We start from the raw sequence: 24182 nt of genomic DNA on the forward strand, positions 1-24182 counted from the left end.
TCCTTATAAAATCACATATAAAAAAAGTTAATAATAAAAACTTAAAATAATACATTAATTTAGTTTAAATAATAATAAGTTAAGGGTAGACATTAAAATGGGTCTTCGGAAAGCTTACAATCGGATTCTAAGGTACACTAATTCTTCGGAAAATTGATTCTTCGCAGGTTTTTGGGGACGGTGCCAAGGCTTGTCAGAATTACAAGTGTGTCTCTGGGTACTCTAAATGGGTATTCGGAAAGCTTACAATCGGGATCTAATGTACACTAATTGTTCTACGCTATTGTCCTTGCTGCTTGGTTCCAAACCTATTCCCATTTCTTCAGGGTGGTTATTGCGTGATATCTAGTCTGCTCTTTTGAGTTGTTTTGTGTGCACTCTTTTTCCGATGCTAGTGCTACTTCCGGTATTCTGCATTGAGGTTATTTGGTGTTTTCTGTCCATCTCGAATGTTATGGTTAATTCGACATCTCTCGGTCCGCATTGAGTATGTGGTACGATTCTCTTGGTTGGCTAGACTCTGTAGTATTTGGGGTGCTGTGAATCTTTTCTGGTACTCTGGTTCTCTTCGGCAGGCGCTCTATGATTATAGGTTTAGGTGTGTTGTATTAGCATCTTTACACAAGGTAGTTTTTGTAGTTGTTAGTATTAAGTTGGTTTTTGCTTCTTTTAGCTCCATTAGGTTGTAATATTGCCTTTATATATTTATTTGATAGTTCTTTTGTCAAAAAAAAAAAAAAAAAAAGGGTCCCATGTTCTTGGATTACTCCGACTCATTAATTGGCCACGAAAGCCTAACATTGTCAGCTTTTGTATTTTTTTTTTTTTTGACTTGTTTTGTTTTTTAAGTTATTCTTGTAGTGAGCTTTTGTATTTTTCTTTTTGACTTGTTTTGTATTTTTTAAGTTATTCTTGTTTTTTTCTTTAAAAAAAATAAAATAAAAAAGCTGTTATGGTAGGAGTCTAAGAGGAGAGGGTGGATCGTGCCTTCATATTATGGGAAACCTTTATGAGTGAGGGATAGATCAAGTGATTTGAGCTCTTCTCCCGAATAAATTTTGAAATCGACTCTTATCACCTACCCTTATTATTATGGCTCTCTAAACATCAACTAAAAAATAAAAAATTATTAGATGCCTTTCTATTATCGAATTTAAAAAAGCAAAAAAGAAAAATGTGATACAAAGTCCATCCTTGGCGATCCCTCCCAATCGAAGCCAATGAGCAGGCTACATTCTAACTTCTTCTCTTCTCTCAAGCAAGTTGAGAAAAGGTTGAAACTTGAACAACCAAATTCTACGCTTTCTCAAACTCCAGAAATCAATACTTCTACAACAGAATCTCTCTCTTCCCCAATTTATCTTCATAATAATACCACTCAACTTCATCGTCAATCTTCAAATCTTAAAGAAGGAGAAGAAGACAGTGAGACACCACTTCAATTTCTCTCAAATTCATCAGATTTCCCGCCAACCCATGAAGCAGAATCATTGCTAGAAAAACCCCTTTTGATCAATCCACCTGAAACCCTCCAAGAAGAAATTACAGATTTTGATGAAATTGGATTGTTAATTGAACTTCTAGGGTTAGGGTTATCTGATTGTGACTCAAATTCTGATTATGAATTGGAAACTTGTGATTCTTGTCATTGTGGTAGTGGGTTTTTCGGGAAGATTGCTGGGGTGAAGGGTCCCAAATGTAAGAAGGAAATGGAGAGATTAGAAGGGTGGATTAGTTATTTTAGAAAGGAAAAGATTGAACCTTTTAGATTGGCTCATTTGCTATTAGGAAAGGCTGCTTTTGTTCATGGTAATGGTGATGGTGAGGGTTTTGATGGGATTGAGTTTCCTTCCACGATTGATGAGTTCTTGCGGCGCGATCCCCCGGCTGCCTGAGGATGAGACTTGATTGGACTGAGGTGATGGATTAATGGGTATATGAATGAACTGTTTATTGTGTATGTGGTTGTGGCCGGATGTCGGGCGATGAATTGAGGCGAAACGAGTTTGTGCCATCCGAATCATTTTAGTAAGAGGTATACTCCAGGTTATATTGCTTACTCACATTATGGCTTTGGCAATGTATGTGCATTATGGTTGTTTAAAATACTGTAATGTAGTAAGTCATTGATTAGTTTATGAATCAAGCTTCGAGACTTTATCTCGAAAGAGTGATCATATTGTATAGTAGAGATGAGGAAGAGTCTTAACAATGATGAAGATGAAATCATTGCTGCATAGGTTTATCATATAATCTACCTAGTAGTATTAGAATACAATTAATGCAGGATCTTGAGCAGTTTATAAGTAGGCAACTTTAATAGTGAAAGATTTCTAGTCTTCTAGAAAAACTGTTTTTAAAAGATAGAATATTGTTGTTTCTAATAACGACAAGCAGGTTTTTGCTATTCACACAAAATTAATAACGCAGAACAACCATGGTTTGACCACTACAGTACTTGATTAGTGTTAAGATAAATTTGTATATTTCGGTTACCTTATATTTAGCCGTAGGAATATTTCCTTTCCTTGTTTATAGCTAGATTAGAGGCATAACCTTATCCTAGACTCTGTATATATTGCAAGCATATCAATTTTATACTCACGGAATATAATTCTTTCATGGTATCAGTTAGCTAGGGTTATTCATCTCTCGTCTTCCGCTCAACCCTAACACTCTGTTTCTCCGCCCAGTCTCTGTTTTTCCGTCATCTTCTTCCTCTCTCCGGCAACCTCAAGATGTCGGACAAAGCTTCTTCTTCTTCTTTTCATCCTGCTTTTACAATCTCAAATATTAAGAGTAGCATTCCCATTGTTCTTGAGATGGAGAATGTTCAATACTCAACTTGGGTGGAACTCTTTAAGGTTCACGCGCGTTCTCACAAAGTTCTCGATCATATAATCACTCCACCTAAGGGTGTTGGAACAACAAGTGTGTAGTGTGTGAATTTTGTGAAAAAACTCAAAGTCCCACATTGGTGGGAAATGAGAGTTTTACTCTCTTTATAATATAGAGAGTGGGCTAAAGGGGTGTGGCCCTTGGGCTACCCACATTTTGTGGAGAGGGAGGACCTATATGGTAAACCATCTATCACACACACGCGCGCCGAACCGAACCGAGCCGAGCCGGGCCGGGCTGGGTTGGGTTGGGTTGGGTCGGGTCGGGTCGGGCTGATCCTTTGACGAAAGGATTAGCTAGGGAGAAAGTCCATTTTTCCTCTAAGAAAATGGGACTATTGCCATTGAAATGAACCACACATAATGGTAACCCAACCTATGAACTGGAGATCCCAAGAAATAGGTTCAAAGGGTAATAACAAGTTATGGTGTGTTATGAGTTGAATATGTTCAAAAGACATAATTTCCTGAAGCGATCAAGGATGAGTTAATAGGAACTCTTAATGAAATCTATACTCCAATTTGGAGTGGAGTACCAAGCTACAGGAGTACTCTTGATAGATTCACCTATGTGAATGTGGAAGTTAGGCCGCTTCCTATGAAATGTGTGGCAGCATTTCTAGAGCATTCACTACACTGGGATAGACGTGCATGGCCGAAATAGCACGGGTCTAGAACAACACCAAGAGTAGGTTGTGTGTGGTACGTTGTCAGAGATAGGGTTCAAAACTTCGAGTCACCCTTGTTGAATCTGAATCGTACTCACTACGTCGAATTTCAAGTTGAAAAACACTTCTGTTTATGCGCAACCTATATATGTATGGATTCTGCTCGAAAATGTTTTCAAAAAATTCAAGTGGGGGATTGTTGGAACAACAAGTGTGTAGTGTGTGAATTTTGTGAAAAAACTCAAAGTCCCACATTGGTGGGAAATGAGAGTTCCGGGCCGGGCCGGGCTGGGTTGGGTTGGGTTGGGTCGGGTCGGGTCGGGTCGGGTCGGGTCGGGTTTATTAAATAAACTTATTTTTTGGACAAGGCTAATTGCGTGATTAGTTCCTTGATTTTTGCCAAACGTTTTTGACTGATTACATTTGACCGTTTTTCAAAACTGATTAATGGAGCGTTAATCATGCAAACGTTTTCACTGATTTTTTGCTAAACGTTTTGCCACGCATTAATCTTCTGTAACCGTTTTGAACGTTCAACTTATGACCGTTTTAATTGCGTGATTAGTGCCTAATTAAACAGCAGCAGTTACGTTGCAATTTTTCCTATAAAAGGCGTGTTGATTTCCTGTTTTTCATACACAAAAAATACAGAAAGCAATCTTCTTCTCCTCTCTATTTTTCCTCACAAAAACAAAACCTTCGAGCAGTTTCATTTCTTTTTTGGTGTTTAGTTGCCCGGTGGTTTTGTGCAGTTCCACCGGTATAATTACAACAGAGGAAGACTGTTTTATCCTGGGGAACATCCGGTTGTTGTACGAGCTGCTTGCACAAATTAAAGGGCAGTACCGTGAATGTTCTAAAGAGAGCGACATAGTCCGCGACTCAGTCTATTTCCCGGTAACTTTGTTCTGTTTTTATTGTTTACAGCAGTTCGGTTCATAACAAAGGGTAAGGAGAAGCCACCTCCCGCAACTTATGAGGAGAAGGAACTATGGTCGACTTTGGATGCCACGGTCATATCATGGATATACTCCACCATTTCTAGGGATCTTTTGAACACCAGCATTGAACCCGATTCGACGGCTATGGACACTTGGAATAGATTGCGTGACATATTTCAAGACAACAAACATTCCCGCGCCGTTGCTCTTGAACAGGAATTTTCTACCACATCAATGGAGAATTTTCCTAATGTGTCGTCCTACTGTCAACGCCTCAAGTCAATTGCTGATCAATTGAAAAACGTTGGGGCCCCTGTTTCTCACAGTCGAATGGTGCTACAGATGGTTGATGGCCTTTCAAAGGCATATCGTGCTGTCGGCACTCTTATCCGACAGAGTAATCCGCTTCCCCCTTTTTATAAGGCTCGGTCCATGCTGACATAAGAAGAGGCTGGTATGGCCAAAGAAGCGGCTACCGAATCAGCGATGATGGTGTCGCAAGGTGATTCCCCACATTCCTCTGACAATTTGGGGGGGGACGAAAGGCAAGAATCCGGGTCGCCGGAGTTTTGGAAATCGGCGCAACAACGGAAGCGCCGGCGGCGCCAACACGGGTGGCCGTGGTGCAGGTGGTGGTAACCAGTCTGGTAAGGGGCAGCAGTTAGGCGGTCGAGGCTCGGGTACAGCTGCTCCGTATTCGAACTCCACTCCTCCTTTCTGGCAGCAGCAATTCCCTCCATGGGGATGGATGAACGGGGCCTGGCCCATGCCTCCCTGCCCGTATCCTAACCAAGGATGGGCCAGGCCACGGCAGCAAAGGCCTCCTGAATCCTTGGCCCACGACCCTCTGGACAGCAGCAGGCCTATGTAGCATCTCCCTATGAGCAGTCCCCTTCCTCTACTCCCACGGATATTGAGGCACGGATATTGAGGCAGTTATGCACACTATGACTCTTTCTCAACCGGATCCGTTATGGTACATGGACACCGGCGCCACCTCTCACATGACTTCTTCTTCCGGTAATTTCTCGTCTTATTTTAATTTGAGCACTCATTCTAATAATGGCATTATTGTTGGAAATGGTTGTACTATTCCGATTGTTGGCTATGGAAATACCATCTTACCCTCTTCTAATCCTCCCCTTACCCTACATAATGTCCTCCATGCACCCAAATTAGTTAAAAATCTTATTTATGTTCGTAAATTCACAACTGATAATTAGAATTTGATCCATTTGGGTTTTGTGTGAAGGATTTTCGGGCAGGGAAGCCAATAATGAGGTGTAATTGTCAAGGAGATCTCTATCCTATCACCACCAAAATCAACAATCAAGCTACATCTACCTTTGCCGCCATCTCTCCTAAACTTTGGCATGATCGTTTGGGTCATCCGGGGGCTCCCGTCTTAGATGCTCTTAGGAAAAATAAATGCATTGATTGTACTAGTATTTCAAATTCAAGTATTTGTGGTTCTTGTGTAATGGTAAAACACATTAAATTGCCTTTTGCTTCTTCTTTGTCTAGTACAACTATGCCTTTTGATATTATTCATAGCGATCTTTGGTCTTCCCCTATTTTGAGTTCTTTGGGACATAAATATTATATGTTGATTTTGGATGATTTTTCGAATTATTTATGGACATTCCCTTTGTCTCGTAAATCGGATGTGTTTGATAAATTCTTAACTTTTAAAACACATATACTCACCCAATTTGAGCGTAATATTAAGAATGTGCAATGTGATAATGGAAGGGAGTTTGATAATGGTCCTTTTTGGGAATTTTGCAACACACATAGCATGTCTTTCCGTCTATCTTGTCCCCATACCTCTTCTCAAAATGGGAAAGCCGAACGAAAAATTAGATCCATAAATAATGTCACCCATACTTAACTTGCTCGTGCATCTCTCCCCCCTTCGTTTTGGCATCATGCATTGCAAATGGCGACATATCTTCTTAATATTCTTCCTCGCAAACTCTTAGGAAATAAGTCTCCTTTAGAAATTCTTTACAAAAGGGTTCCTTCATATTCTCACTTACTGGTTTTTGGTTGTCTATGTTATCCTCTTATTCCCTCTACTACCATTAACAAGCTTCAACCAAGATCAACACCGTGTGTTTTTTGGGATATCCTACAAACCACCGTGGTTATAAATGTTTTGATTTATCTTCTAATAAAATCATCATTTGTCGCCATGTTTTATTTGATGAGACGGTTTTTCCATTTGCAAAATTACATGTCCCTAATGCTAATACATATGATTTTCTTGCGGATGGATTACATCCATATGTTATTCATCAAATACATAATCAGCAGGTCCAATCTCACGCTCCACCCACTTCTCCAAGGCCCATTTCTCCTTCGGCCCAGCAGCCTCATGCCGCATCCCCCACGGCCCAACCTGCCACTCCGTTCCCTCTCCTTCCAACCCACCGCCACAAAGTTCTCCCTCACCAATTAACCCACAAACCCAAACACAAACAGGCCCATTACCACCTCCCATTACTATTCCAGTCCAACAACCTAGGATGGTGACTAGAAGTCAACATGGGATTGTTAAGCCCAATCCTAAATACACTCAGCAGTCCCTTCACACTTCCGTATCGAGGTCACCCTTACCTCGAAATCCGGTAGAGGCTCTACGTGACCCTAACTGGAAAATTGCCATGGATGAGGAATTTGATGCTCTTATTAAGAAAAAGACGTGGGAGTTGGTGCCCCGTCCTCCTGATGTTAATGTTATTCGGTCTATGTGGATTTTTGCTCATAAAGTTAAATCTAATGGTGTGTTTGAGAGGCATAAAGCCCGTCTTGTAGGTGATGGAAAAACTCAACAGGTTGGCATTGATTGTGGAGAGACATTTAGTCCGGTTGTGAAACCGGCTACCATTCGTACTGTTCTCAGCATAGCTCTATCTAAGGCATGGTCTATTGATCAGTTAGATGTCAAAAATGCTTTTTTGCATGGCGAGCTTCAAGAGACAGTGTATATGCATCAACCTTTAGGTTACTCATCCTGATTATGTGTGCCTTCTGCGTAAGTCTCTGTATGGACTTAAACAGGCCCCCCGCGCTTGGTATAAGCGTTTTGCTGATTTTGTTTTGTCTATTAGTTTCACCAACAGTACTATGGACAATTCTTTGTTCATTTTCAAGAAAGGGTCGGAAATGGCTTACTTATTATTGTATGTTGATGATATAATTCTCACAGCTTCTTCAGATACCCTCCGACGTTCCATAATGGATCTTCTTAGCTCCGAGTTTGCTATGAAGGATCTCGGTCCTCTAAATTATTTTCTTGGTATTGCTGTCACTAGGCATAAGGGTAGTATGTTCCTCTCACAGCGCAAATATGCAGAAGAAATAATTGACCGGGCCGGGATGTCCTCTTGTAAGCCGTCTCCCACTCCAGTTGATACCAACCCAAAGGTTAGTGCTACTTCTAGTGCTACTTTTGATGACCCTTCATTGTATAGGAGTCTTGCAGGGGCTCTACAATATCTCACTTTCACTCGGCCGGATATTTCATATGCCGTCCAACAGGTGTGTCTTCATATGCATGATCCGCGGGTTGATCGCATGTCAGCTCTTAAGCGGGTAATCAGATATATTAAGGGTACTATAGACTATGGTCTTCACTTGTATCCTTCTTCTTTTTCTACTCTCGTCTCGTATACTGATGCAGATTGGGGTGGATGCCCTGATACAAGACGCTCAACGTGTGGTTATTGTGTATTTTTGGGTGATAACTTGGTTTCTTGGTCATCTAAGAGACAACCAACATTGTCAAAGTCAAGTGCAGAGGCCGAGTATAGGGGTGTGGCTAATGTAGTATCTGAGTCGTGTTGGCTCCGAAATCTTCTTCTTGAATTGCATTCTCCGATTAAAAAGGCGACTATGGTGTATTGTGACAATGTCAGTGCTATTTATTCATCAGGCAATCCAGTTCAGCATAACGAACAAAACATATAGAGATGGATATACATTTTGTTCGGGAAAAGGTTGCTCGTGGTGAAGTCCGTGTACTTCATGTGCCGTCTAGGTATCAAACTGCGGACATTTTTACAAAGGGTCTCCCACGCGTTCTCTTTAATGATTTTAGGGACAGTGTCAGGGTCCGTCCACCTCCCGCTTCGACTGTGGGGGTGTGATAAGATAAGTGTAAATATTTTTGTATATTTCGGTTACCTTATATTTAGCCGTAGGAATATTTCCTTTCCTTGTTTATAGCTAGATTAGAGGCATAACCTTATCCTAGACTCTGTATATATTGCAAAGCATACCAATGTTATACTCACGGAATATAATTCTTTCAATTAGAAATGAGGTTTTGCAGCCTCTGTCAGGTCAATCCATAGGGAGAGTGCAAGATTAGGCATATTTATGAATGTTTTTTACTACTGTAACATGACGTAGCTTTCTTTGATACGAACTTTGTTATAATGCGAGTCTGCAATGTATGTTATGAATGCGCTCTAGTTATTAGAGTCTGACCAAATCATATCATATGCGGCTAAAACTTATTTGTAAATTTTCACTTATTTGTTCAATTCAACTTATTTGTAAATTTTCACTCATCCTTGTAAAAGTCTGACCAAATCATATCATATGTGGCTAAAACTTTTAATATTCATATACTTATTGTTTCGGATGAAAACAATCGAATCTCGGAAGATCCTTTTATCTTGAGGGAACTTGGCCTCGGTCCGAACGACGCAGGAGCCGAGGGTTTCCTGCACAACAAATACACGTAAACTAGCCTCGGGGGGGACGCCGAGGAAGGCCCCTCCGATGCTTAAGTCAGTATATTAGAGAGAGAAAGCTGTGCAAGAGTTTAGTTGCTTGAGGCTTTTGTGTCTTTGTCTTTGTCTTTCTCTTACCAAGAATTGACCAAATTGTTGGCTTTTATACCTTGGCTAATGAAGGAGGCGGATTGGGCCCGGAAATCAGTTGGGCTGGGCCAAGCTGATTGGGCCGTTGACTGACCTTGACATGGCTTTGAGGATGTTGATTTTTGACTTTAGCATATTTGGAGAGTTGAACCTTTGCCTTGGGCTTTTAATTGGATCATTCAGTGACCAGGCCCAATTGGACTAAATTGGACCCAAACAACTTGCCCCCCAGACCCGATTTGGAAGGATGACGGGTCGGGTTTGATTTAACCAGAAAAGGAGGGAAGTGAATGATTTGCTGATCCAAAAATGTGAATTTAAACCGTAATTAACCCATGATTAATGAGATAACAACAGTTAATGTGGATGACTGCGGAAGTTGGACGGGTAGTGGGCGATTTAACTGCAAGGTCGTGTGTTTAACGGCTACTTAGTGGGGTGCTTGAGAGAAATTGAAACGCAGACTCCTTGAATTCCCATTTCTGGAGATATAAATAGAGGCGCGTCTTCTCTCCCCACTCACTCATCAACACAAACCCAGAATTCTCAAGAACGCTCAAGAGCCCGCATCAAAACTTCGCAAATTCCCCGAGCATTAAGCTTAGAAGCTGAGACCTGTCACTACCAATTCGTAAATCGGCGGCTTTTGCTTCAGATCAAGGTAAATTCCTTTGATTTTATTTCATCTTTCTTCGACTTTGCACTCTTTCCCCTTTTTCGACTTTTTCCTTCGAAATTCGTCAATGGTGAGGGGAGTTAGAGGTGGAGCCCGTGCTCCAAGAAGAGCAAGGCTAATCCCCGATCCCAGGGTCAGGATTGGGACCTGGAATGGACGAAGGACAGAGTCTGACCCTGCTGAAGGGGTTAGGGCGACTCCCATTTCTTCGGCTCCTCCTCAGAGGGCTGAGGGGGTGAGAGCTTCAGGACGGGATGATGAAGTTCCCGCTGTCCTTTGGGATATCCTCCCAGGGTTTTCAGAGTGGGAGGATGCCGAAGTAGCTTCGGCCATGATAAAGAACCGTCCTTACTCATGGTGGGTAGAGAACGCCGATCAATATCGATTTGCTGAGCAAATTGAGTTGCACTACGGCATTTTTGAAGCTGATGGATATTGGTGCCGAATGCCCTCAGCATCCGATAGAATCCATCGTCCACCCCCGGGGTATGTGGGGGTGTACACGAGACAGCTTCAGTATGGGCTGAGGTTCCCTTTGGACGTATTCGTCCGAGACTTGCTGATCCATTACAACATTTCCCTGTGCCAGCTGACCCCCACCAGCATCCGAAGGGTAATGACGTACTTATGGGTCTGCAAATTCTTCAGATACGTGCCGAACCTGCACTGCTTCAGAAAGCTCCATCGGCTAGTGCCAAATATTCAGAGTGGGCACGGAAGCCATGGTTCTGGGTGGTATCGGATTGAGTCTCGGCCCCCGTTCCTAACCATGTGGCCGAACGACTCTTCAGACAAGGACTGGAGAGGTCAATGGATTTGGGTTAGGGCGCCCACGGAGCCGAGCCATCCTTATGTTTTCAGCGCTCCCCGGTATCTTGCCGAGCCGGATCCTGATATGGGAAGTTTAGGTCCTCCCGAAGATAGTGGGCCAGACCCGAACCTTAATCAGCAGAACATCTTCGGCAAGCTGCCGAACCGGGGAGGCAGCGGCCGAATGCAGCATATCCCGGAGACTTGGCTCCCCGATTCGCACTATGTTTTCCAAGAGAATATGCTGGCAGCTGTCGGCCTCAGCCGAAAGTTTAGGGATGGTAATCTTCTTCGGCTGGGGCCGAGGCCTTTTAATTATCTCTTTTCTTCTTTCATTTTGCTTTCTTGTGATGTGCCGAACTAACTGAATTGACTTCTCCCCTTTTCTTTTTCAGAACGGGACGAGACCAACATCGGCATTGATTACGCTCGCCTTGGCGTCAACCGAGAACGAGTCGTAACTGATCGGGCTCCCCCTATCACTGAACCAAGGCGCCGAGAGGTTCACCTAGACTCTTCCCACTTCCAAATTGAGGCTGTTGCTCTGTATCAGAGGCAGAAGCCTTGGTGGAAGAAGAGGGATCCCTTGTTTCAGCTGCTGGAAGAAGAAGCTGAAGCTGCCCGTACAGCCGAAGAGGTTGCACGGGTTATTGAAGCTTGTGAAGGAGGAGAAGGGTCCTCCAGAGCTGCTGAAGCCGAAGCTGCAGCTAGAGCAGCTGAAGAAGACGAGGCTTTGCTGAAGACCTCGGTGAGTTTTTAGACAACTTTTTTTCTTTCTTTTTTTTTTTTTTTTTTTTTTTACTCACACTCTTACTCTTCTTCCCCCCTGTCTGTTACAGTCTGAAGAGAGTAACAGACACAGAGAAGGCAAAGCTCCTGTTCGTCCCGAAGATCAAATACAAGAGTCTTCAGACTCAGATATGGACGAGCAGCCCCTTCTGAAAAGGCGCCGAAGGATGGCCATCATCGGCCCTCATGATTTTCAGCAGAGGCCGATGACCATCGGCGTCGCAATAAGGGAACCTGAGGAAGGCAATGGATCGCCGAGGGTTCCCCAGCCAACACCCCAATCTCCTCAAAAGACCCCTCCACCACCTCCTGAGATGGAGGTGGATCAGAGAACTCCCGGACCTAAGGGAGGGGTCCAAGAAGAAATCAAGGAGAGTGCTGCTGAGCACGGAAATAAAGATGCCGTGATGTCAAGTGCTGAAGGCTTCACGGCAGATATCGCAAGAGAGGTTGAGGCTTTCGTCCTCACCCCTGAAGAAGAGGAGGTCATAGTACTTGACTCCTCTGAGAAGGACGATGCTGAGACAACCAAAGCTAATCAAGCTCCATCGTCGTCCTTCCCTTCTTTCCAGACTCTGCATTCTGGAGAAATGGGTTTCTCGGCCCCCCGAATTCCAATCCCAGATCACATCTGGGACCTCATATGGGGTCAAAACCGAGAAGGAGCTGCAGCCTACTTCGGCAATTTTGCTGGCATGTCCGAAGTAGACAGGGCAAGGATCTGGTCGCTGAAGGCCACTGCTGGGATGGGCGAATCCAGTAGATCAGTTCCTGACCCAGCCAGGTCTAACCAACTGCTGATGATGCAGGTAATTTTCCTTGCCTTGATTTCTTTCTGAACTCAACCTTTCAGCTATAATTTTTTACTTTTTTAACTTGTGCCCCTGTTTTCAGTTCGTGCACAATCAGACTCTCACTGTAGAGCTGATAGATTCCCTACAAGATAGGGTGGACGCTGCCGAGCACGATCAAAGGGTAGCCGAGGAAGAGCTAAAGCTTGCTAAGCTGAAGCAGGCAGCAGCTGAAGAGAAGCAGCAGGAGGTTGAGGAGTACGGTAAAAAAGCTGCCGAAGCTCTGAAAACCTTCTGTGATGCTATGGAGATGGAGGTTTTTTCCCCCACTGATGGAAGGGGAAAAATTCCTCCAAGAGCACCTGGGGGTGGACATCTCCAAGTTCAAGGCTGCTATCGAGAGCCGAATCCAAGGAGCTGCTGCACAGGCTGAGGTGCAGCATCAGCTAGAATCTCTTGAAGCCAGCAGAATGGCTGCTGAAGAGATGCTCCAAGCTAGGGATGTCCAACTCTCAAGGGCTGCTGCTGCTGCTGAAGCTCAAAGAGCTAAGCTACAAGAGGCTGAGGATCAGCTCACTGCCAAGAAGGAAGAAATGGTCCAAGTTCAGGCCGAGGCTTCCCAGGTTCAGCAAGAGTTTACCGAGCTGAAAGGCTCCTCCTCCAAGCTCGTCGATGAGCTGAAGAGATCCGAGGAAGACTTGGAGGAGACGAAGAAGAAGTTGGCCGATGCTGAGGCTCTACTCAAAGTCCGTATCTATACCCAAGAAGAGTATGAAATGGGTTTTAGAAACGGGTTCAGAGTGTGCCGAAGGGTCTGCCTTCATGCTGAGCCGAAGCTGGACTGGTCCAAATGTGCTGAATGGGTCCAAGATCCCGAAGACCCTCACATGAAGTATGCCACTCCAATCGAAGCTGAAATCCTTAAGGCTGAGGAAGCCGAGGAAGAAGCTGAGAGGATGGAGTCGGAGGCTGAGCAGAGGGAAAGGGAGGCTCGGCAGAGTGCAAAGCCTGCTTCTTCTGCTGCTGGAGCTGAGACCACCATTGGGCCCAATGAAGCTGATCAGTCTGATCCTCAGGCTGAAGCATAGGAACTCGGGCAGTCGTCTTCAGAATCTTGCGGTTCATCATGCGCTCAACTTTAGACTTGCCGCTTTCTGAATTTTTGCCTTTTGTTTTTTTTGCTTCAGCTTGCCTTATCGTACAACAGCTTATTATATTTTTATTTTGCCTGTACGTATTTCGGCAGCTGTTACTTTCCGCTTGTGGGCGGCTGCCGACTATTTTTGTAATTCAACATTTTTATTTCAAAGAAGTTCACTTTCTCAGCTTTCTTGTGTATTTTTTTTTTCTTCGCTTTACCAGTCTTCGCACTTTACTGCTTTCTTTGAATGATCTTTCAAATATTTGCTAAGTGCAGAACTTCGGCTAGCGAGAATCATTTCTGCTGAGACTTCTTTTTGCCGTTTGTACTCGGATGTTTTCAACTTGTGAAAAAACTGACATAAGTATCAAACTTCGGCTGAGCTGAAGGGTATTAGATCAGTTGTGCCATTTCTCTATTTCCCTCTGCCCCCCCAGAAATCTGAAGATGAGGTCTTCTGAATTCTGGAATGGCTGATAATTTTTCTCGGCTAAGCCGAGGATCTTTGAACACTTTGCTTTATTTTCTACATCTGTTTTTAAAGTACTGATTTCCCACCTGAGAGTTTTCACTCTAGAGATGGTACTCTTGTGACACTTTCTTCAATTCATCCAAGGGAACAACTATCCGAAACACCATGCCGGGGCAGCAGTTTATCTGAAGCACGAGGCATCATCATGCAATACTTCAGAGTTGCAACTACCACCCGGAACTGATTCATCCGAAGTACAAGGCATCACTATGCAATACTTCGGGGCTTTATCAGTTCCTATTTTTTAGGCTATGTTTCGGATAAGTCTATGGCCTTTTTGCCCAAAGGAACAGATTCTCCGAAGTACAAGGCATCACTATGCAATACTTCGGGCTTGTATCCTTTTTTGGCAGGTTTTACGGCTTGCCGAGGTACAAGGCATCATTATGCAATACCCCGGACAGCGCCGAATGAAACCTTGAATTTTTGAAAAACCGTAGAAAGCATAAAGACTTAAAGAATACACGCAATCTGAATGAATACTGGCTCGATGGCTTTCTGAGCCCACTTCCACTGGAAGCACTGCTTCGGATCCATACACCAGCTGAAAAGGTGAATGCCCCGTTGCCTCCTTCTCGGTTGTCCGGAGTGACCAGAGGGTTCCCGGAAGTTCCTCTACCCACTTGGACTTTTGATCCTCTACTCTTTTTCTGAGAGCGTTAAGGATCTGTTTATTTGCGGCTTCGGCTTGGCCATTACTCTGAGGGTGGCAAACCGCGGAGTAAGCCAATTTTATCCCGAATTGATCAGTGTATCGGCGCAAGGGCAGGTTGTCAAACTGTCTGCCGTGGTCGAACACAAAAACTTTTGGGATGCCGAACCGAGTTATTATGTTCTGCCAGATGAACTGTCTGACAGTTTGCTCAGATATGCTTGAAGCAGCTTCCGCTTCAATCCATTTGCTGAAATAGTCGATTCCGACTATCAGCCACTTTCTTTTGTATGGGGCCTCGGGAAAGGGCCCCAGAATATCCAACCCCCATTGTGCAAATGGAAGAGGATTAAGAATTGGCTGGAGATCTAGGCATGGCCGATGGATTACCGGTGCAAATTTTTGGCATTTCTCGCATTTTCTTGTGACACTTTCTCCAATTCATCCAAGGGAACAACTATCCGAAACACCATGCCGGGGCAGCAGTTTATCTGAAGTACGAGGCATCATCATGCAATACTTCAGAGTTGCAACTACCACCCGGAACTGATTCATCCGAAGTACAAGGCATCACTATGCAATACTTCGGGGCTTTATCAGTTCCTATTTTTTAGGCTATGTTTCGGATAAGTCTATGGCCTTTTTGCCCAAAGGAACAGCTTCTCCGAAGTACAAGGCATCACTATGCAATACTTCGGGCTTGTATCCTTTTTTGGCAGGTTTTACGGCTTGCCGAGGTACAAGGCATCATTATGCAATACCCCGGACAGCGCCGAATGAAACCTTGAATTTTCTGACCATGTTCTTTGCATCCGAGATCATTGTAGGCCAAAAATACCCTGCCCTGAGAGCTTTGTGGGCTAAGGTTCTCCCTCCTATGTGGTTTCCGTATAAGTATAGGATGTCTCCTACGACTGGCCTTGCCAGTGTTGGGAGTTGAGCCAGGTGTTCACGGAGCTGCTGAAAGGCTGACTTTTGTTCGTCTCCCCATTCAATGCCTTTTGAATTTTGGAGCTTCAGCGCCTTGAAGAAAGGGAGCCCTTTGTCTGAGGCTCGTGAGATGAACCTGGACAAGGCAGCCATTCTCCCGGCTAGACGCTGAATATCCCTTTTTGTCTTCGGCTCGGGGAGGTCTAAAGCAGCTTGTACTTTGGCGGGGTTTGCATCAATCCCCCTCTTGCTGACCATGAAGCCGAGGAACTTGCCTGACTTCACGCCGAAGACACATTTCTTCGGATTCAGCTTCATTTTGTATTTTCTGAGGGTGGCGAAGGTTTCGGCTAGGTCCGTGACATGATCTTTTTCTTTTATGCTTTTGACGATTGAGTCGTCAACATAAACCTCCATGTTTCGGCCTTTTTGCTCGGCGAAAACCTGATCAACCAACCTCTGATATGTTGCCCCCGCATTTTTCAATCCGAAGGGCATCATTCTGTAATTGTACAACCCGGAACTTGTTATGAACGCTGTTTTAGCTCGGTCCTCGGGGTGCATGAAGATCTGATGGTATCCCGAGAATGCGTCCATGAAACTGAGCAGAGCATGCCCGCTTGTCGAGTCGACCAGTTGGTCGATCCTCGGCAGCGGATAGGAGTCCTTGGGACATGCCCTATTCAGGTCCGTGAAGTCAACGCACATCCTCCAGTTACCATTTGCCTTCTGAACCATTACAACATTGGTCAGCCACTCCGGATACTGACAGGGTTCAATGAACCCAGCATCTAGGAGCTTATCGACCTCAGCTGCGATGTTCTGGTTCTTTTCGGCGGAGTAGTTCCGCTTTTTCTGCTTAATGGGTCGACTGGAGGGGTCGACATTAAGCCTATGGGAGACGAAGTCCGGATCAATCCCGGGCATTTCTGCGGCTGAGAAGGCGAACACGTCTCCACTGGCCCGTAGGAGTTGGACGAGTGCCGCACGGGTGTTTGGCTCCAGTGACGACCCGATGCTAACACATCTGTTCGGATCTCCTACGGTCAGTTCTATTGACTCGGTCAGGTCATCCGTTTCCATGCTCTTAGAGTTGGATTCCTCGAATTCCGGCCTGCTATCAATATTAGCAGACTTTCCTGACCGCGGCTGGCCATCAGAGTCGTTCGGCCCTGAGGCGGAGTCAGCCTTTTGGCCCCATCAGATTTCTCGTTGTCTGGGGCTTCATTAGCCGAAACGTCTGAGCCTCTCGGCTTTTTGGCGTTTCGGTCCCGGTGCTTTTCCTCCCCATCGCCACGGTCGCCTCGGCGAGACGTGGATGGCTTGAGGTGATTGCATCGGCGGGCTTCTTTTTGACTGCCCTTTATTTTCTCGGAGCGTCCCTCGTCTGAAACGTATATCATGATTTGATGATACGTGGAGACGACTCCTTGAATGCCGTGAATGAGGGGTCTCCCCATGATCACGTTGTATGCAGATGGAGCATCTACGACCAAAAATTCGGCCATGATATTCCTAGCTGCTCGGCCTTCGCCGATGGTGACAGGAAGTGTAATCTTCCCGTCAGGATACGAGGAAGAGCCGTTGAATCCAGACACCGGGTAGGGTGCGGGGGCCAGGTGCTCGGCTCCCATCCTCAGCTGGTCGAACGCTCCTCGGAAGAGGATGTTCGCCCCGCTACCGCCGTCGACGAGGGTCCGCCAGACGTTGCGGTTGGCGATGCCCAAAATGATTACTAGTGGGTCATCGTGGGGGTATACCACCCCCTCACAGTCTTCGGCTGTGAACAGGATGTTCGGCGCCGGTGACTGGGACTGCCGAAGCTCAGCCTGATGAATCTGATGGGTTAGACCCCTCAGTTGGCGTTTGGCTGTGCCTCGCGAGATTCCCCCGGAAATAACTAGGATGTCGAGGGACTCCTTGCCCTGAGGTCCCTTATCCTTCTTCCGAGCGAAGTTGAGGTCCTGCCGAGAATCTTTTTCAGCTTTTTTCCCCTCGCGCCTGTCCGCGAGGTATTGGCTCAGGTACCCCTTGCGGACCAGATCCTCAATCTGGTCCTTCAGCTGGACGCAGTCCTCGGTGCGATGTCCGGGTGAGTCATGGAACTCGCACCACTGGTCCTTTCCCCTCGTCTGATGCCAGGGAGGCAACGGACGAGGTTTTTTGAATCTTCTCTCGTCCTTCGTCGTGCTGAAAATCTTAGCACGGGGAAGGGAGAGTGGAGTGTATGAATCGTACCTTCCCGTGTAGGGAAAGTGTCTTTCCTTCTTCGGCTCGGCAGCAGAGGACGGTTCTGAGGCCTTAGCCTTCCCTTTCCTCTGCGCCGAGACTTCGGGCTGCTGCCCTTTCGGCTTCTCAATTCTCGGACGAGACTGAGACCTGTCTTTCCTTCTTCGGCTCGGAAGCAGAGGACGGTTCTGAGGCCTTAGCCTTCCCTTTCCTCTGCGCCGAGACTTCGGGCTGCTGCCCTTTCGGCTTCTCAATTCTCGGACGAGACTGAGACCTGTCTTTCCTTCTTCGGCTCGGCAGCAGAGGACGGTTCTGAGGCCTTAGCCTTCCCTTTCCTCTGCGCCGAGACTTCGGGCTGCTGCCCTTTCGGCTTCTCAATTCTCGGACGAGACTGAGACCTGGATCTGTTCCACTCCTCGGCTCGGATGAACCTATCCGATGCTTCCAAGGCTTCCTCCAGGGTCTGCGGGGGATGCATGACCATGAAGTCCAGGAACTTTCCAGCTTGGAGGCCGTTCCGTAGCGCGAACACGGCCAGGCCTTGATCCAGGCTTGTGATTCCGGATGACTCGTTGCTGAAGCGAGTCAGATAGTCGCGGAGGCTCTCGTCCTCCGCCTGCTGCAGACTCATTAGCTCTGCAGTGGTCTTCTCTCGGCGGTTGGCCGTAGAGAATTTGCTCTTGAACTTGTTGGAGAGGTCGTTCCAACCGGTTATGGAGCCTTCCTTGAGCCCTTTGGTGATCCAGGATTGGGCAACACCTTTGAGGGTCGTAGGAAAGTATTTACACCAGGTAGCCTCAGACCTCGGGTTCAGATACATGTGCCCCTCGTAAGAGGCAATGTGATCCTTAGGATCTGAGGTACCATCGTAAGTAATATGTGCCGGGATTTTGACCGTTGGCACATGCTCTTCCAGAATCCACTTCTGGAAGGGCGAGTTCGATGGAACCATGACCGCCTTCCCCTTGTACCCGGCCTCAGGGACCTCGCTCCCTCCTCTCTCAGAGGTGGAAGTGGTTTTCGTCCCCGGCTGAGACAAGGTTGGGTGGGGTCCGGTATCCTCTGGGAAGGTGAGGCGGCTATGCACACTCACCTCCCTCGAACCCAAGCGTTCGTGAACGCTTTGGCGGGCGAATTCCGGGTCCTTGGAGGGCCCCATGGAATTCTGAGCTTCAGAGTGGTCAGAGGGTTGAGGGTTCCTCCTCCTCTCCTTACTGGAGTTTCGGGTGTCCCCTCGCCACCTCTGGCCGAGCTGTCTATGTGGTGGAACTTGTCCACCATCATCCTGACCGATCCTCCTTTTCAGGTTTCTCGGCTGGTGATCATCAGGCATCCGGATTGGAGCCCCTTGAGCTTTAAGGAACTCCATGCAGATGGCCACTGCTCTGGCCACTTCCTCGGTGGAGGGTCCGGAGGGAGGAGTCTCCCGCGGATGTGACCTGGATTGCACGCTATGGCGCGGCGGGGAGTTCCTCGCTCCTGAGCCACTCGGTCTCGGGGATGGCCCCGGCTGCCGAGTGTGGTGCGAGGTGTTCTCCTCCTGGAGGCTAGGACCTCTTGAGGCTTCCCTTTCCGGAGAAATGGGGGCCTCCGATTCGGAAGAGGCTTGCTCCGGGGAGGGATAAACCGGCTGGCGTTCCCTCACCGTAATCCGGCCTCCTCCCTTCTTAGCCTTCTTGGAACTCTTTCCACTCTTAGTCATGGCGACTGCCGGAGTGTTTGATGACTGACGCGAAATTTAGTAGCGTTCCCCACAGACGGCGCCAAATTGTTTCGGATGAAAACAATCGAATCTCGGAAGATCCTTTTATCTTGAGGGAACTTGGCCTCGGTCCGAACGACGCAGGAGCCGAGGGTTTCCTGCACAACAAATACACGTAAACTAGCCTCGGGGGGGACGCCGAGGAAGGCCCCTCCGATGCTTAAGTCAGTATATTAGAGAGAGAAAGCTGTGCAAGAGTTTAGTTGCTTGAGGCTTTTGTGTCTTTGTCTTTGTCTTTCTCTTACCAAGAATTGACCAAATTGTTGGCTTTTATACCTTGGCTAATGAAGGAGGCGGATTGGGCCCGGAAATCAGTTGGGCTGGGCCAAGCTGATTGGGCCGTTGACTGACCTTGACATGGCTTTGAGGATGTTGATTTTTGACTTTAGCATATTTGGAGAGTTGAACCTTTGCCTTGGGCTTTTAATTGGATCATTCAGTGACCAGGCCCAATTGGACTAAATTGGACCCAAACACTTATTACTAAGTTTTATTAAATGTATACTAATAAAATTTTGAAAATCAAATATTTAGAAAGTGCACATTATGACATTAAGATGAATCTAACAATGTTTCTTCTTATACAAGAGTGTAATAATATGGTTTAAGTTTGGTCTGATTGTGACATCAAACCACACCAGACCATGCCTTTATAAATTTGGATGAAAAAACTTGCTGTCAGGCAAAGAGAACAGGTTCTAAGTCCTACAAATGCAAACGCTGAAGAAGCATAATTTTTGTAATACGTTTAGGGATGGCTATCCTAAAAGATAATAATGCACTTCAGAAATGACAGCATTGTTTTTTGTTTTGTTTTGTTTTGTTTTGTTTTTTTTTTTGTTTTTTAATAACTACCTAGTATTAATCTCAAGAATTTAGGAGATCTAGAAGTGAGCTACCTTAATTTTGTAGTCAGAGATTAATTGAATTGTCATAATTAACGACCTAGTATTGTTCTTAAGGATCTAGGAGATCAAGGAGAAGCTACCTTAATTTTGTAGTCCGAGATTAATTGAAATGTCATTGCTGAAAAGTGAAATTTTGTAATATACTCCATAGTATTGTTTAAAATTAATTATATTGAACGACTTCATGATTTGAAAGCTATTTTAGTGCTTATTAAGCTATGTAAGAGAAGGTATCATTGATGTTTTTTCAGGTCAATTTTTTATTGGAGTTCAAGACAAGACTATTTCAAGAATTTCTTCTGTGATTTATGCATCTTTAGTAATTTTTGAAGCTAGAGCGGGGCTATAACTTGAAGCTGCTTGTCCTGTGCTATGGCCCTTTCTACAATACTCATGTTTTAAGGTGATTGGGAATCCACCGTCTTCTGCAACTTCCAAGGTATATGAATCTTTGATATGATATGAGCTTGTGTGGTTATTACAGTATTACACGATTTACACCGAAGCTGGATCTATCTGCTTCCGTAATTAGAGTCATCATATGTCGTGCAAACTCTGAAGAATCTAAATTTTTACTTCAGTAGATAATGATTAGTGGCAATACCATTTCAGTAGCATTTTTTCTAGAACAATGTATTCAATTATGCGTTAATTACAATTTCAAAATGGTTTGTATGATTTTCATAGGAATATTGATTCTTTGGCTGTTTCTTTATTGATAAATTCTCTGATCTGAAATAAATGTACGAGTGACTTGTTAAAATGTTGGGCAAAAATATTTATCACTCACTCGCAGTTAGTTAATGGTTACTTGATGAGCAAAGATTTAGTTAGAACCGAAGACTAAGCATTGTCTGGTTCTGTATTGCCAGTTTTAATATTGCATATATATGCTGATACATCGATGCTACTAATGTATAGTTCTCGGTATCCCATCTGAGAGGGCTCATCTTAGTTGCAGTGAATTGTTGGAAGTTATACCATGAATAATCATCAGTTCTATTTGCTGTGTTGAAGGTTCATGGATAATTTGTACTGTATTACATTCTTATTCTTCCTGCATTCTAGACTTTCTAGTGTATTGCCAATCATCTTGACTTAGTTTCGGCGATCAAGTTATGACTCTAGCTCTGAAGAAATGCTTTAAATAACAAAAATCGGGTGAAGTTGAAATATTGTAATGTATAGTAAATCATTGTGTTATAATTCTTCCCTTTTTTTTTTTTTAATTGCAAAGTTGGAATTTCACGCTTGATCATGCACATTTTATTTCTTAATTTGTTTAACAAAAAATTGGTTATATAAATTTTAAATTTGGATGGTTCACCTTTATTAATCCTAACTATGTAATACAGTACTACATACTTTCTAATAATCTGAATTTATATGATTATAAAATGAAGGATAATTTGTCAATTATTACCGCAAGTTAATACCACTTTGTAAATTACTACCGCAAATTAAAAAAGTTGTGAATTACTACCGCAAAAAATTTTAAGATGTTGCGATTACTACCAAACCCCCATTAAACCCAACATCTTAAAATTTTTTGCGGTAGTAATTCACAACTTTTTTAATTTGCGGTAGTAATTTACAAAGTGGTATTAACTTGCGGTAGTAATTGGCAAATTTTCCTAAAATGAATTTATTAATACAATACAAAAATGGATAATGGATTGATTCGACACGAGCTCACCACAAGTCCAACACGAACAATAAGCATGCTAGTGGGCCTTGGATCGTGCATGAACATCATTTTTAAAAGTTAGCACACGTCCTGACTAGAATTACATCCAAACTAGCATTACCAAAAAATGAACTTCGGTAATAAAAAAATGAGCATTTAGTACATTAAAAATGTGCATGATTATCATATACTTCCTCCGTTCTATTAATATTGCGACAAGGATGAAATTACTCATCCCGAAGCACATTTTATATAGTACTAGATATCTATAATTGTGTTAGAGTAAAAATTATAAAAACTTTATATTGTGAAAATATTTTATGAGACGAATCCAACAAGATTTCACGTGACTATATTTTGTTTAAACTTATAAATCATACACAAACTTTTTATTAAATCGGGTGTTCACTATTTTAGTGAAAATCGAAAGGAAGCGTGAGTTTGGTGGCCCAATTTTGGCAAGGAAAAAATGAAATCTTATTTTCTCTCTCCTCTTTATTCTACAAATTCTCTTTTTTCTTGAATCTTCTTTTTCTTTGTTTTTTCTCTCTCCTCTAGTTTTCATCTTCTTTTGTTTTTTCTCTCTCCTCTACTTCTCAACTTCTTTTGTTTTTCTCTCTCCTCTAGTTTCTGGTGATAATCGATGATGTTGATGTTTCTGCTCTAGGTTAGTATTTGTAATTTTTTTTGTAAATTTTTCATCGCTTTGCTTGGTGAGATGGTCGGAAATGGTGGAATCAACAATGGTTTCAACGCGATCGGCGTCGCTAACGGTGGTTCCGGCGATGACTTTTGATTTGTTTGAGTGATTGTATAGTTTTTTCATGACTATTGTTAATTTTTGTGTTTGTTTCGTTAATTTTGATACTCTGTTTTGCATATGTTAGTTTGATTACTTTTCTGAAAAAAGGTCACTTTTATGAAGAAAAAAAAAAGTAACTTTTGTAAAAAAAATGGTCACTTTTTTGAAAAAGGTTTATTTTTATGTAAAAAAAGGTCACTTTTGTGAAAAAAAGGGGTCACTTTTGTGAAAATATGGAGCACTTTTGTGAAGAAAAAGGGTCACTTTTGTACAAAAAAAAAGGGGTCACTTTTCGCAAAATGTTCGATGTACAATAAAATTATTGTAAACCGGGGCATGCAAAAGTTTTTGTAAATCATATTATACGGTCACACAAGAGTGATGAATAGTGCGTAAAGGTCCATTGCTGCAATATAAATAGAACGGTGGAAGTATAATCATAAAATTATAAATTATAAAATGAATACGAAAAAAAAATTTATGAATATGCTGAAAATGAACATAATTTTCATATATTCATTTGGGGGTTTTCAAATTCACAATAGTATGATACATATTTATTAACATAAAATAAAGATAAAATAAATCGTTAAAATTTATAAATTTTTTATGTACTAAATGTTCATTTTTGGTGTATTAAATGTTCAATTTTAAAATACTACACTTGTTCATTTTTTTCCCCAAAAATTATACACAAATAACATCAACTCAATAAATAAAATGAAAAATCATAATAACAAACAAATTCATAATAAATATAATGAATAATCATAATAATTTATCACAAATTCAAAAAGTCAATTGAAATTCATGATATTCATCGCAAATATCGGTAACTCATCAATTAAATCTGTAACACCCTAGAAATTCCTTCCTTTTAAAATACATGTTTTGCCCTGTCTACAAACTTTAAATAGGAATATCTAAGACATTATCGCCACCGTGTTAACTGTTAAGGCAACTATCAAAGACACACAATGGAAGACTAATTTCAAAACAAGTCAACTTAAACAGTCAACCAATGATAGTAAAGTCAAACGAAGTAAAAATAAAAAACAACCTACAACTTGGAACC

General features: G+C 43.5%; 3 protein-coding genes across 5 annotated transcripts; all 3 read left to right on the forward strand.

The window, feature by feature from the left end:
* The first annotated feature begins 330 nt into the window (after window positions 1-330).
* Window positions 331-21487, forward strand: LOC110685515. Of its 3 annotated transcripts, none has more exons than XM_021862051.1 (2): window positions 331-2035; window positions 20870-21487. In XM_021862051.1, exon 1 carries the CDS (start codon window positions 1221-1223, stop codon window positions 1893-1895), a length of 675 nt encoding a protein of 224 aa, XP_021717743.1. In that variant the 5' UTR covers window positions 331-1220; the 3' UTR covers window positions 1896-2035; window positions 20870-21487. The 3 variants fall into 3 exon arrangements, with proteins under 3 accessions (XP_021717743.1, XP_021717742.1, XP_021717744.1); XM_021862050.1 differs by lacking the exon at window positions 20870-21487 and adding an exon at window positions 2632-2912; XM_021862052.1 differs by lacking the exon at window positions 20870-21487 and adding an exon at window positions 2694-2912.
* LOC110685582 lies at window positions 2739-4950 on the forward strand. Its single transcript, XM_021862137.1, has 2 exons — window positions 2739-2931; window positions 4493-4950. The coding sequence occupies exons 1-2, from the start codon at window positions 2739-2741 to the stop codon at window positions 4948-4950; spliced, it is 651 nt and encodes a 216-aa protein (XP_021717829.1).
* LOC110685583 (uncharacterized mitochondrial protein AtMg00810-like) lies at window positions 7035-8478 on the forward strand. The gene is made up of 2 exons (XM_021862138.1): window positions 7035-7492; window positions 7620-8478. Exons 1-2 carry the CDS (start codon window positions 7035-7037, stop codon window positions 8476-8478), a joined length of 1317 nt encoding a protein of 438 aa, XP_021717830.1.
* Window positions 21488-24182: the final 2695 nt, after the last annotated feature.

Source organism: Chenopodium quinoa, unplaced genomic scaffold, assembly GCF_001683475.1.
Source record: "Chenopodium quinoa cultivar QQ74 unplaced genomic scaffold, ASM168347v1, whole genome shotgun sequence".
Classification (NCBI taxonomy): domain Eukaryota; kingdom Viridiplantae; phylum Streptophyta; class Magnoliopsida; order Caryophyllales; family Amaranthaceae; genus Chenopodium; species Chenopodium quinoa.

Excerpts from the sequence above, each read along its gene's own strand:
- LOC110685583 (XM_021862138.1), top strand. The coding sequence starts at position 7,035 with ATGGTGACTAGAAGTCAACATGGGATTGTTAAGCCCAATCCTAAATAC. Across the intron at positions 7,493-7,619 it reads GGCGAGCTTCAAGAGACAGT|TTTCACCAACAGTACTATGG; the intron begins GTATATGCATCA and ends TTTGTCTATTAG.
- LOC110685515 (XM_021862051.1), top strand. The coding sequence starts at position 1,221 with ATGAGCAGGCTACATTCTAACTTCTTCTCTTCTCTCAAGCAAGTTGAG.
- LOC110685582 (XM_021862137.1), top strand. The coding sequence starts at position 2,739 with ATGTCGGACAAAGCTTCTTCTTCTTCTTTTCATCCTGCTTTTACAATC. Across the intron at positions 2,932-4,492 it reads TAAGGGTGTTGGAACAACAA|CAGTTCGGTTCATAACAAAG; the intron begins GTGTGTAGTGTG and ends TATTGTTTACAG.